At 37.4% G+C, this 13906-nt stretch overlaps 1 protein-coding gene across 1 annotated transcript; it reads right to left on the bottom strand.

Moving 5' to 3' along the window:
* Window positions 1–722: 722 nt before the first annotated feature.
* LOC139317624 (vomeronasal type-2 receptor 26-like) lies at window positions 723–13479 on the bottom strand. The gene is made up of 3 exons (XM_070944708.1): window positions 13322–13479; window positions 1713–1822; window positions 723–1621 (listed from the first exon to the last, which is right to left on the bottom strand). The coding sequence occupies exons 1-3, from the start codon at window positions 13477–13479 to the stop codon at window positions 723–725; spliced, it is 1167 nt and encodes a 388-aa protein (XP_070800809.1).
* Between the last annotated feature and the right edge of the window lie 427 nt (window positions 13480–13906).

Below are 13906 nucleotides of genomic sequence, written 5' to 3'. Positions count from 1 at the left end.
TTCACTCCTTAACCCCTCTATACACTTCCATACTAGGATATATTAGATATTTCACGAGAAAAGGCCTTCACTCCTCTGCTTGCAACAGAATACCTTATGCCACCAGGCTTGAAATTTTGGACTTAGACAAGTTAGAACTACATTGCCTTCAGTCTGACCTAAGCATAGTACATAAAGTTATCTGCTACAATATCCTACCTGTCAATGACAACTTCAACCACAACAATACATGAGCACACAATAGATATAAACTTAAGGTAAACCGCTCCAAACTTGATTGCAGAAAATACGACTTCAGCAACAGAGTGGTCAATACCTGGAATGCACTACCTGACTCTGTGGTTCCATCCCCAAGCCTCCAAAAACGTTAACCTTAGACTGTTCACCCCATTCCTAAGAGGTCTGTAAGGGGGGTGCATAACCACACAATCGTGCCTACCCTCCCTGTCCTATTGTCCCCATTTATTTGTATCCATTTCATAATCATGCTTATACTTATACCTGTGATCTTATATATACAAACCAAATAAATCAATAAAAATAAATATCGATAAATACATTTGTGCTATTGTTGATTTATTTATACAATTTGTTCTGAGATATCCAAATCTCAGGGGCAAGCAACATGGAATACCAATAAAAGTGTACATTGCATCTTGGGTTAAATATCCACATTTTTCAATATGTAACTATAAAGAATATCAAGTAAACAAAAAGATTTCTTAAAACTTTCTTTTCATGAGCTGATGTTTGTTGTTCAGTTCAGGTCTCATCACAATGATAAAGCACTTGGGAAGAAAGATACACACCAATAATCCAGCACTGGAGGAGATCATGGAGAAGATCTCCACAGCCAACATATATTTTCCCCTTGTGCTTAGGTAGGTTGGAATAAAGCACAGCCAAACACTGCAGAAGACCAACATGCTGAAGGTGATAAATTTGGCTTCATTGAAATTGTCAGGTAACTTCCTAGCTAGAAAAGCAGCAGAGAAGCTAAGCAGAGCAAGAAAACCCATAAAGCCCAAAACACAGTAGTACATGACCGAGTCTTCATTGCATTCCATAATGATTTCTTCAGACATTGACTTCATATCAAAATCTGGGTATGGTGGGGATGTTATCAGCCACACAGCACAAAAACCTATTTGGACAAGGGAACAAGCGAGAAGAATGAAACTTACCATTCTTCCCCCCACCCATTTCCTCAATCTGGAACCAGGTTTGGTGGCCATGAATGCTAGAACCACAACAAAGGTTTTGGCCAGGACACAAGAAACTGCCACAGAAAAGACGAGGCCAAAAGCCGGTTGTCGAAGGAGGCACACAACCTTATTGGGTCTTCCAATAAATAGAAAGACACAAAGGAAAGAGAGGAGAAGAGAAACTAGAAGTGTATAAGTGAGATTTCGGTTGTTAGCTTTGACAATGGGAGTGTCCCTGTGTTTCATGAAGATGGTGATGACCAAAGATGTCATTAAAAAAAAGCAAAGAGAAAGAACAGTCAGACTGATGCCCAAGGGTTCTCCATAGGACAAAAATGTGATCTGTTTTGGAATACAGGTATTTTTGTCAGGGTTCGGATAATGGTCTTCTGGACACCGAAAGCAGTCATCCATGTCTGAAAAAGAGCACAATAGAGTGGACATAGTGGATTAGAGACCATGTTGCACTCTCATGGCTTAGTCTCATTATGTTTGGAAATTTCCTACCTTTCTCCTTGGATATTTCCCACTCTGGACATGGAAGGCAATTATAGCAGCAAAATGATTCCCCTTCTCTCTTGGCCTTGCTGTATCCTGCCTCACAGGGATCATTGCACCTAGAAAAAGGTGATCCCAATTCATGAATGAAGAAGAAGTTTTTAAGGTACAGAAGGGAAAGGAAGAGCTTGAAGAGATATTATTACTGGGTAATCAACAGATTAAGGAGGGAATGATAAACTAAGAACCTTCCCAGATATACCATATAGGAAACATGATCAAATGAGCTAATTTTACCTTACTGTAGGGCTATTAACAGATCATTGGAAGTATTATTTCCTGCCATCGCTTTTACAACCTCAGAATGTTGAGTGGTTCCTTTCTGTGGTTTTTTTCTCTGCCCATTAAGCACTTTCTTAAAATATTGTTAGCTAGGCAGCATCTCTTCACCATATCTCAATTTACCCCAAGGTCTTCCAAGATCATTCTCTCAGTGATCACTCCATTAAGAATCATGAAGTAATGGAGGCTTCCGGTTTGCTGCTGGCCGCCGCCAGATGCTCCTTCGGGATCGTCAGCTTCCACTGCCTGTCAGAGCCGCCTTCACAACGGAATGGCGGCTCGAAAAAACTCCGTTTCCATGAGGAAACGGAGATAGAGCCGGCAGGGGTGGGTAGAACTCTCTGCAGAGTCCCAAAAGTTTTTCTTTTACTTTTGGGACGGAGCGGATGAGATGCCCCATATCCCCAGCCGCTGCTCCGGGCTTTGGGAGACCTCTGCTAATGCAGAGCCAGGCGTCAAGAGCAAGCCTGCGAATTTAACAGATTATTCAAAGAAAATGTGAGCTGGACCTGTAATATTGAATCGCAAGTATTTTACTTATCCTTTAGAAATTACTTAAGAGAAAAGAGGAAAAGAAAGGGAAAAAAAAAAACCTTTTAAAATGGCGTCTGCCGCGGCTGGAGAAGAGGCTGAAAGGGAAAGTCCTTCCGTTTTCTACTATTACAATGTAGCGGAATAAATACCACTAGCTACATTTGCAGACAAAACTTCGCTCCTGTGGGTTTTTTTTCTCTTTTTCCCCTGGAGACTTGACATTGTTGTTGATTGGAAAGAAGTCTTTTTTCCTGTTTTTTTTTTTTCTTTTAACAAAGCCTGCCTGGGCGGAAACATGGCACTGAGACTTATAAAGTCAGATAAACAAGTAGGGGGGGGGGATTCCCCCATTAACAACTTAAAGGAACAAGTTTTAACTCTTCAGTCTCAGAAACCTGATTTTAATATAATAGAATTTCTCTTAGAGGAGATTGAAAGAAGGGATGAGATTGTGAATCAGCATCTTGAAAAATTTAAGCAGGAAATTAAAGAATTGGTGAAATCTAAGTTTGATTTTTTGGAGCGAAAAATTTTAAAAGTGGCTAATGGTTTTTCAGAATTTATGATACAGCTGGATACAAATACTAATTTACTAGAGTCTAAAATGGAAGAAATTCAAGATAAATTGGACAATAGAATTCAAAAAATTGAAAATGATTTGATAAACACTCAGGATAATAGCTCAGAAGAAAAATCTAAAATGGATGCTGTTCAAAAGTCTGGTAATGTAGAAAATCTGCAACAGAGGATTGAAAAAGAGGTTCTAATGGTACAATATAATTTCACAGAATATGCGATAAGATTGAGAGGCTTGCAGGAAAATAACGGAGATGATTTAAGGAGAATATCTTCTGAAATTCTAGCTGGGATTTTAAAGGTTCAACCTGATGAAGTGTTTTGTAGGATTGACAGAGTTTACAGAATAAACTCCTGGATTGCCAAGCAAAGGCAACTGCCTAGAGATGTGGTGATTTATTTCACAGATAAAGAAATTAGGAATAATATTGTGCAAAATTCCTTCAATTCTAATTTGCAATTGTATGGAAGAAAGATTTGGATTTACAAGGAACTCCCACCTAAGATATTAATGGAAAGGAAGAAATTTGGTTTTCTGGTGACTGAGTTAAAAAAGAGAAATATCCCATTTAGGTGGGACGCCCCAGTTGGTATTATATTGAGATATCAAGGAGAAAGATACCAGCTAAATACTGTTGAAAGAGCGGAAGAATTTTATCAAAATAGGTTGAAAATGAATTTAACATCTTCAGGTATAATACAGGATAAGCAGAAGGAGCTGGAAATAAAGGGAAAATATCGAATTACAGAGACTGTACCAGATAAATTGCCTTTGGATTTATTGGATATCCCAGCTGGATTATCTACAAATTTGAGAAAAGTGGCATCTGACTTTAATGTGATGATTTATCAAGGCAAGGACAAGCATGGAAACCAATTAGGGGATATACAAGGGATAAAAAAGGAACATGAGACACAAAAACAAAACCAACAAGACCAATCTACAAAGCAGAATGAAAACCGACTAGGTGATACACAATCTGTAGAAAGGAAACCAGGATGGAAATCAAACCCACAAAAAGAAAAGAAAAAAAGAAATAGGTTGCATAAAAATAGAAATTTCTAAATCAAGCAACAGTGAAGCCAGTGACTTTAAAATATGAATGATTATGTGAAAACATAGAGGAGGCGACGTATTGGTCAATATCATCCTGAGGATAGTGGCAGATCTCTGCATTGCCGTAATCTTGGGACGTGAAAAGAGCCTTAAACTGATGGATTTGAATTATCCACTTTGGAATTTCTTTTTGTGTTGATAAATATATTATAATTATCTTGAATCAGGCAAGAGAATTATGCTGGGGCACGCAGAAGATCGGGTTGTTACCCACTACGATGATGGGAATCAATAATCCTGATGAAACCCACAATTATTACTATATGGAATATAATTATAATGTCACTCGGGTGGTTGTTTTTACTTTTATACATATAAGAAGATAATTACTACTGATGGGGGCAGATATGATTGAAGATTTTGAATAAACTGTTGCATTAGCAAGCTATGTTACCCTATTATGGATGTTGGTTCTAACAATCCAGTGGAAAGACTTCAAAGAAGATATTATATGGACGATAAATTTAAAGTCATTGTCTTTTCTTTTTTTATTTAGATATAATGGAACATATATACATATATTTTTAAGTAGTGTGGGCAGTGAATCAAAGATATTAAGAATTGTTGTGTATGGTAATTTTGCAGGACAGTGGGTGAATAAGTTAGTTAGCAGACTGATTAGTTTAAGAAAAGGGATTTTAAGTGATATACTTAGGGGAGTGGAGGAAATGGATAGAGTGGAATAAATGTTAAACTAGATTTTATGGGGAAGGCTGCTTTGAAATGTTATAGTAATATATATAGAAGATTAAATGTTAAAGTAGGACTTATCGTATAGTCTTAAAGTGGAAGGTGGTTTTGAATTGTTGTAATAATATATAGATATAAGTTTGGGAGAGGAGAAAAAAGGGCAGATTATTGCCAAATTGGGAGTTATAATACTATTATGCTAAATTAGAAGTTATTCTACAACGTTATAGTATAATGTCTTTTTTTTTTTTCTCTTTTCTGAAATGTATGGATAAAGGGGGATGTTATAATATTAATAATATTTTTAGTAAGTAAAGGTCAGTATTTAGAGGAGGGAGTAAGTAATCTGTTATGAATTAGGTTTTTTGTTATGAAGAAGTCACGGGGGGGATGGGTGGGGAGGGGGGTTAGGGAGGGGGAGGGGGAGGGAAAAAAAAGGGGGGAAAAATTTGTATTTGAAAAGAGCATCAAAGAGAAACAAACCCTGTTTCAAGCTCTCTCTTAAGGACATTGGCTACAGAGCTAACCAATCAGGAAAAAAAAAAAAGAATCATGAAGTAATATAAAGACTTTGAGACCAATTGTTCTACAACTAATTTGTTAAATATCCAAGGCCCTCTGAAGCTGTCATGGAACCACCTTTTCCACAACATTCCTCTAAAAGGGAGGTTTGATACTTAACAAAAATTGGTCAGTATGGTGGGTTCTATCAATAACCTTTTTAGTAGGAGGCAGATCAGGGCTTTGTTAAGAGGTAAAGGGATACTTCACTCAAAGATGAATTAACTATTACTAGAACCCACTCATACAACATTTCCAAGCCACTTTAACAGGTAAGGTGTCAGGGTTCCAAGCATGCACAGTGCACACTACGCCAAAAGGAGGCATGGGGTAAGTAGAACAGCGCATTCGGGGGGGGGGTGATCAGCTGAATAGGTTGTAAAAAAATCCTTTTAAAAGTAATAAAAATGGCTCTGATGATCGCGTGGCTCAGCTGGGATCATAAGACCTTTTTTTACCATTTAAAAGCATTTTTAAAAAGAAGCGGCAAATGGGTGACCAGGAGATTGGGTATGCATGGACAGGTGGGGCAGGGATTTTTGCAGCCACCATCACTACCGGATCGGCTGATCCGGTCTGAACCGGGAACATTTCACCCCTGGTTTACAGACCAACTGAAAGCCAGGACTACTTAAGGTATGCTGACTGGGTACAGAGGTTGAGACAAAGGAATGCAAAATTGGTAAAAACAACAACAACAACAACAACAGCAACAACAACACACACACAGTCTTGCACACTCTGAGAGAGTGACATGCTCCTGTATCCCTCACATATCTCAAGACTTAAAATGGACACCTAACATGAAAAACATCATTAGAAAAGCACAACAAAGTATGTTCTTTCTGCGCCAACTCAGAAAGCTCAAAGTGTCCAAACAGCTGCTGATTATAAATTTTAAAAAATTCTTTAAAAAAAACAAAAAACAGCTGCTGATTCAGTTCTATAGAGGAACTATTGAGTCTGTCATCTCCATAACTCCATAACTGTCTGGTTTGGCTCTGCAACCAAACAAGACAAACACAGACTTCAACGGATAGAACTGCAACAAAAAAACAAAACAAAACCCAACAACAACAACTGCTACCAACCTGCCTTCCATTGAGGATCTCTATACTGCATGAGTCAAAAAGAGGGCTGTGAAAATATCTACAGATCTCCTCACAGAGTGGTGAAATCCAATTTTTTTTACTACCGGTTCTGTGGGCGCAACTTGGTGGGTGTGGTAGGGGAAGGATACTGCAAAATCTCCATTCCCTCACCACTCCTGGGGAAAGGATATTGTAAAATATATAAAAAGAATGTATTACTATTATTCTTCTCTTCCTTCCTAGTATCTATCTCTTCCCACTTATTACTATAACTATGTTGCTTGTTTCTTTCAATTTATATTGTTTTTACTTGTTTCCTGGTATGATTTGATAGCTTATTAGTAACCTTGACTATCACTAAGTTGTATCTTTTTATTCTTGATGAATGTATTTTATTCTCCTTATGTACACTGAGAGCATATACGCCAAAGACAAATTCCTTGTGTGTCCAATCACACTTGGCCCATAAAGAATTCTATTCTATATGCACCCCGATCATTCCTGAGAGAAGAAGCTGGGCACCCAAGACACTTTAGCTTCACTAGTTCTTAGTGCTATAGATAAGAGTGGAGCTTTTACATCAAAACGATGGTTCCTATTGTCCATTCTTGGTTTTGAGTATATAGTGGGACAAAGCAAAGGGTGCCATTTTTTATGCCAAATATGGGAAATGTTGACATTCCTATAGTATCCCCCACCCCTAGCTTCTGTAGGTTAGCACAGGAACAAAATTATGGGACTTCCGTCAGTAAAGATAATATTTTATCTACATAGATAAAAGACCAATTATTCTACAACTAATTTGTTAAAAATCCAAGGTCCTCTGAAGCTGTCATGGAGCCACCTTTTCCACAACATTCCTCTAAATGGGAAGTTCGATACTTAACAAAAATTGCCCAGTATGTAGGTTCTAGCAATAAGCTTTTTAATAGGAGGCAGATCAGGGCTTCGTTAAGGGGTAAAGGAATACTTCACTCAAAGATGAATTAACTATTACTAGAACCCACTCATACAAGATTTCCAAGCCACTTTAAAAGAGGTAAGGTGTCAGGGTTCCAAGTAACACCCCCAAGGAAAGAAGACTCTGAGGCTAGAAGTTCCTCAAAGTTCCATTTTATTAGAGATGTCATATTGGCACATCTGGGAAAACGCAAATCTGAAAGCTTCCAGGTTTTCCCCACTCATAGAAAAAATCCAAGTCCCTGCCTAGCACCCACATGTCCATCACATGGCCCAATCGATGCAGTGTTCCAAATGGAGAGGCCTCCAAGTCACACCCTTCCAGGTGCAGAAATGTCAACATTCCTATAGATATCTCCCACCCCTAGCTTCTGTAGGTTAGCACAGGAACAAAACTATGGGACTTCCGTTAATAAAGATAATATTTTATCTACATAGATGTAGGCAGACAAATCTAGATTCATATATCTAACCTGATTAAAGCCTACTGGCCATGTGATAAAATCCATAGAGACGTTGAAGAACTTGTCTGGAGGCGCTGTAGGATCTACTGCTCCAACTTTGACCCTAAGAAAGGACTGGTTGGGGAATGTGATCCAGTTGATAATATCAAATCCACCAATGATTTTTCCATTTTCATCAAAGGAAATCTTTTCACTAACACTGTTGTTGAATCTGGCATTTCTCAGAAAATAGTGAAGCTAAAGAAGATGAGGGAGGGAGGGAGGAAGGAAGCAATTTTTTTTGTTTTATCCTAGTTTTTAGACCAGCATCAAACAAATATCATAGCAATTACTCCTAAATATACAAATAAAATACCAAACTTCTAATATTCTAATATAGTATTTCATAGTTATTAATATAGAATTACAGAATATAAAATGTAAAACAGTGAAAAATCTATATAGCAATAGCACTTAGACATGTATCGCTTCACAGTGCTTTACAGCCCTCTCTAAGCTGTTTAAAGACTCAGCATTTTGCCCCCAACAATCTGGGTCCTCATTTTACTGAGCTCAGAAGGATGGAAGGGCAAAAATGTGGGCATTATAGAAGACCAACCTTTTTAGGGGAGATATTCTATTTGTAATATCCATAAAGCATGATGGATGGGTCCATTAATAACAATCATTGCTAACAAGTCACTATTCACATTTCAGGGTGAAAAATGGTCAACTCTATAGTGAATGATTTCTTCTTTGAAATAAACAGGTTTGGAAAAGGGAAATTATAATAACCTGTGTCTTTCTTAAGTAAGAATCTCACTATTATAGCAATAGCACTGAGACTTATATACCGCTTTACAGTGCTTGACAGCCCTCTCTAAGCGGTTTACAGAGTATTGCCCCCAACAATTTGGGTCCTCATTTTACCCATCTTAGAAGGATGGAAGGCTGAGTCAACCTTGAGCCTGATGGGCTTTGAACTACTAAATTGCAGGCAGCAGAAGTAGCCTGTAGTACTGCACTCTAACCAGTGCACCATCAAGGCTCTTATCAGTCCTTTTCCTTCCATTCAAGGTTTGGTTGAGAATGTCTTAATCTAAAAATTGAAAAGTAGGCATGAAGGTATTTTGAACAATCAAAATTCATTGTTCATTTTTTTAAAAAATATGATGGTGAATCTATTGGAAACTTATAGAATGTTAAATTTCTAAGAGTATATTGAGCATTTTGGATCAAACTCAGTGCAAATATTCCAAACAAAGCATCTAGAATAAAAGACTGCTAAACTGTGTTTCAACACATAATTCAAAAGTAATGCACTTTTGTAATTTTAATATGAGCATATAAATATTTTAGCTGGTCAAGACATTACTATATTTCACATTTAGACAAAATATCAATAGCCTTACAGAATATGGCTTGTTAGATTTTATGGACATAAGTTGCAACTACAGATATGGTGAGATTTTGGCATTTTTGTGCTTAAAATCTTACCTGCCACCAGAACTTGTGATTGTGAAACTGTTGCCTTCCTTTTTTTGCTATTATTCTTCCCCTGGATTTGGATAAATACAATGATTGCAAAGCATGTGCCACAGCATAGACTGCATTGTAAATATTGTAGCTTTGGCCTCTCAAATCTTCAAATCTTTTTGAAAATGATCTTGTTGATTTTTAGTTGGATTTAGGTTTTGAAGAAATCTCTGGAAGTCTTGGACTTCCTTTGTGTGAACTGCAAAGGATAAGGCCCCATGTAGGAAATGGATGTCCCAAGATTTATGAAATGAACTGGAAGTGTAATCTATTTGAGCGGTTGTAACCCAGATTTTTGTCTTCTTTGGTATATCCACTACTTCTGATAATTGGAGGTATGTTCTCAGATGTGATATAGATTCAATTTCACTATAGAAGACTATGACATTGGCTGTACTGTTCATGAGAACTTGGTATATGTGGACTCCTTCACCTATTAGATCATTAAAATCAATGTAAAAATCTACCCTAGGGAACTCTTGTATGAAATCAAAGCAGATGCCATGTTGGGAAAATGTGGGGAGCACCTCCTGTACAAATTTATCTCCCTTGTCATCCTTCACAACAAGAACCCCGATCCAGATCCATCTAAAATACAGCAATAATTGGAGGAGGCCCCTACTTTGGTGGGATTCATCTGGAAACATTTGTTGGAAGAAAACTGCTTGAGTCTCTTTATCCATAAGGGGAGCAGCGCCATAGGTCAACTATAGAAAAGATAAATGTTTGCAATTGCAAAGTTGTATGGGAGCCTCTGTGAATGCACTCAATTTTAGGGTGCTCCTGAGTTTTCATATTGAAACTTTGTCTAAATAATTTTGTTCATTTCATGACTACCTTGGCTTCAATCTTAGTACTCAAGAAATGTTTTTTCTTTCTTGTCAAAGAACTCTTATTGTTTATTTCTTTGTTTTTGAAGAAATATAAAATGACCATTCTAGAAAAGGAAAGAGTAAGTTTGAACTTTAATTCAGTGTAAGAATATTTACCTGTATTTGTGTCTCAGGACTGAAATGAGAGGTCTGTGAGCTTGGTTGGTTGGTTGGTTTGTTTGTTTGTTTGTTTGTTTGTTTGTTTTTGCATACTGAGGATATTACCTAGTTTGGGTAATGAAACATCTGCATGAATACAACCAAGCTCACAGAGCACCAAGGACCTCTCATATTTACCTCTTTCCAATATTCCCATTGTCTGATCAGGTTTATCATTATTTGTGTTCCTCTGCTAACCCAATCAAGTATAAATGAATGCTAAACATTATAAGGCTCTCTTCTGTCTACCCCCTTTAATGGATAAACAATTTCCTAGGGAGGGAAACATCTATGGAATTCCAGGACACCCAAAATGCCACAGGTGTTCTTTTTTTCTTCCAGAAAGCTAAAACTTGGGATATACAGGTGAAACTCGAAAAATTAGAATATCGTGCAAAAGTTCACTTATTTCAGTAATGCAACTTAAAAGGTGAAACTAATATATGAGATAGACTCATTACATGCAAAGCGAGATATTTCAAGCCTTGATTTGTCATACTTTTGATGATTATGGCTTACAGCTCATGAAAACCCCAAATTCACAATCTCAGAAAATTAGAATATTGTGAAAAGATTCAATATTCTAGGCTCAAAGTGTCCCACTCTAATCAGCTAATTAAACCATAACACCTGCAAAAGGTTCCTGAGCCTTTAAATGGTCTCTCAGTCTGGTTCAGTAGGAATCACAATCATGGGAAAGACTGCTGAGCTGACAGTTGTGCAGAAAACCATCATTGACACCCTCCATAAGGAGGGAAAACCTCAAAAGGTAATTGCAAAAGAAGTTGGATGTTCCCAAAGTGCTGTATCAAAGCACATTAAAGTTATGTGGAAGGGAAAAGTGGAAGAAAAAGGTGCTCAAGCAGCAGGGATGACCGCAGCCTAGAGAGGATTGTCAGAAAAAGGCCATTTAAAAGTGTTGGGGACTTTCACAAGGAGTGGACAGAGGCTGGAGTCAGTGCATCAAGAGCCACCACACACAGACGGATCCTGGACATGGGCTTCAAATGTTATATTCCTCTTGACAAGCCACTCCTGAACAACAAACAACGTCAGAAGCATCTTACCTGGGCTAAAGAAAAAAAGAACTGGTTTGTTGCTTAGTAGTCCAAAGTCCTCTTTTCTGATGAGAGCAACTTTTGCATCTCATTTGGAAACCAAGGACCCAGAGTCTGGAGGAAGAATGGAGAGGCACACACTGCAAGATGCTTGAAGTCCAGTGTGAAATTTCCACAGTCTGTGTTGATTTGGGGAGCCATGTCATCTGCTGATGTTGGTCCACTGTGCTTCATTAAGTCCAGGGTCAACGCAACCGTCTACCAGGAGATTTTGGAGCACTTTATGCTTCCTTCCGCAGACAAGCTTTATGGGGATGCTGACTTCATTTTCCAGCAGAACTTGGCACCTGCCCACACTGCCAAAACTACCTAAACCTGGTTCAATGACCATGGGATTACTGTGCTTGATTGGCCAGCAAACTCACTTGACCTGAACCCCATAGAGAATCTATGGGGCATTGCCAAGAGAAAGATGAGAGACATGAGACCGAACAATGCAGAAGAGCTGAAGGCCGCTATTGAAGCATCCTGGTCTTCCATAACACCTCAGCAGTGCCACAGGCTGATAGCATCCATGCCACGTCGCATTGAGGCAGTAATTGATGCAAAAGGGGCCCAAACCAAGTACTGAGTACATATGCATGCTTATACTTTTCAGAGGTCCGATACTGTTCTATGTACAATCCCTGTTTTATTGATTTCATGTAATATTCTAATTTTCTGAGATTGTGAATTTGGGGTTTTCATGAGCTGTAAGCCATAATCATCAAAAGTATGACAAATCAAGGCTTGAACTATCTCACTTTGCATGTAATGAGTCTATCTCATATATTAGTTTCACCTTTTAAGTTGCATTACTGAAATAAGTGAACTTTTGCACGATATTCTAATTTTTTGAGTTTCACCTGTATTAAGAAGGGTGTGATTTAGAATATGGAATCTTTCAATAGAATATTCAGTGGAACATATTTTAGTGCAATATGTTTATCTTTCTGCTAGAAACCTGAGAAATGCTTAGGAAAATTGAAGTACATATATACTACTCCAGAACTTACATAATAATAATAATAATAATAATAATAATAATAATAATAATAATAACAACAACAACAACAACAACAACAACAACAACAACAACAACAACAACAACAACAACAAACACTGGCTTGAGGTTGGAAGAGTTATTTTGTAATACATGAGAAATGCCTAGTAGCAAACCATATATTCATAGACATTCATTATATTTAGAAGAATGTAACTCTATTTTGTTACAAATATAATCAAATGAGAAAGGGTAATCACTGCTCTTATATACTATATATATTTTAGTGGTAGTAATTTTATCTGTTTCCACAGTCTATACTTAGAAATAAGTATGATTAAATGAGTTTGGTCTTTTTATTGATTGATAACTTAGAAGTACGATTAAATGAGCTTTGGTCTTTTTATTTGTTTATCCAAACAATCTCAGGGTGATTCTGGGCAGCTTTCAAATAAAAAGTTTTTATCCACTTCATGTGGAAACTGAAATGGAGGTTGACCATAGATTGATACATCTTTTATTAAGAGGGATGTTTCAGACACTTTTTCAATGACAAACTTTCAGGGAAATATTTCGAGCACCATTGTGGCTGAACAAGATGTTACAGAAGTTGATTATAAATGAAAGATGTACTTACATAACTCCATCTTGAAGTGCCTGAGAAGGGTGTTGACTAAAATCAATAGCATCAGAAAATGTTGCGAATACAGAAATAATGCCAGCAATGTTTACATCTCCAAGCTGGTGATATGTGTGACGAATAGGAAGAGGCTCGTCCAAGTTACACTTGCACATCGCTTGAGGCATTATTGTTAACAGTAACTTCATGAATACTAGAATAGAATAGAATAGAATAGAATAGAATAGAATAGAATAGAATAGAATAGAATAGAATAGAATAGAATAGAATAGAATAGAATAGAATAGAATAGAATAACAGAGTTGGAAGGGACCTTGGAGGTCTTCTAGTCCAACCCCCTGCCCAGGTAGGAAACCCTATACCATTTGTTGGATAACAAATGGTTATCCAACATCTTCTTAAAAATTTCCAGAAGTTGGAACAACTTCTGGAGGCAAGTTGTTCCACTGATTAATTGTTCTAACTGTCAGGAAATTTCTCCTTAGTTCTAAGTTGCTTCTCTCCTTAATTAGTTTCCACCCATTGCTTCTTGATCTACCCTCAGGTGCTTTGGAAAATAGTTTGACTCCCTCTTCTTTGTGG

Source organism: Pituophis catenifer, unplaced genomic scaffold (genome assembly GCF_029215685.1).
Source record: "Pituophis catenifer annectens isolate HBS135680 unplaced genomic scaffold, rPitCat1.0.hap2 SCAF_5, whole genome shotgun sequence".
NCBI classification, from domain to species: domain Eukaryota; kingdom Metazoa; phylum Chordata; class Lepidosauria; order Squamata; family Colubridae; genus Pituophis; species Pituophis catenifer.
The sequence above is the reverse complement of the archived record's forward strand: the minus strand, read 5'-3'. Positions and strand labels throughout refer to the sequence as shown.

What these genes read in the sequence shown, in the direction of transcription:
- LOC139317624 (XM_070944708.1), bottom strand. Translation starts at nt 13,479, where the DNA reads ATGTGCAAGTGTAACTTGGACGAGCCTCTTCCTATTCGTCACACATAT. An exon ending in GCACTTCAAGATGGAGTTAT is followed by an intron (nt 1,823 to 13,321) that starts GTAAGTACATCT and finishes ACCTTTTTCTAG; the next exon opens with GTGCAATGATCCCTGTGAGG. An exon ending in GGAAATATCCAAGGAGAAAG is followed by an intron (nt 1,622 to 1,712) that starts GTAGGAAATTTC and finishes GCTCTTTTTCAG; the next exon opens with ACATGGATGACTGCTTTCGG.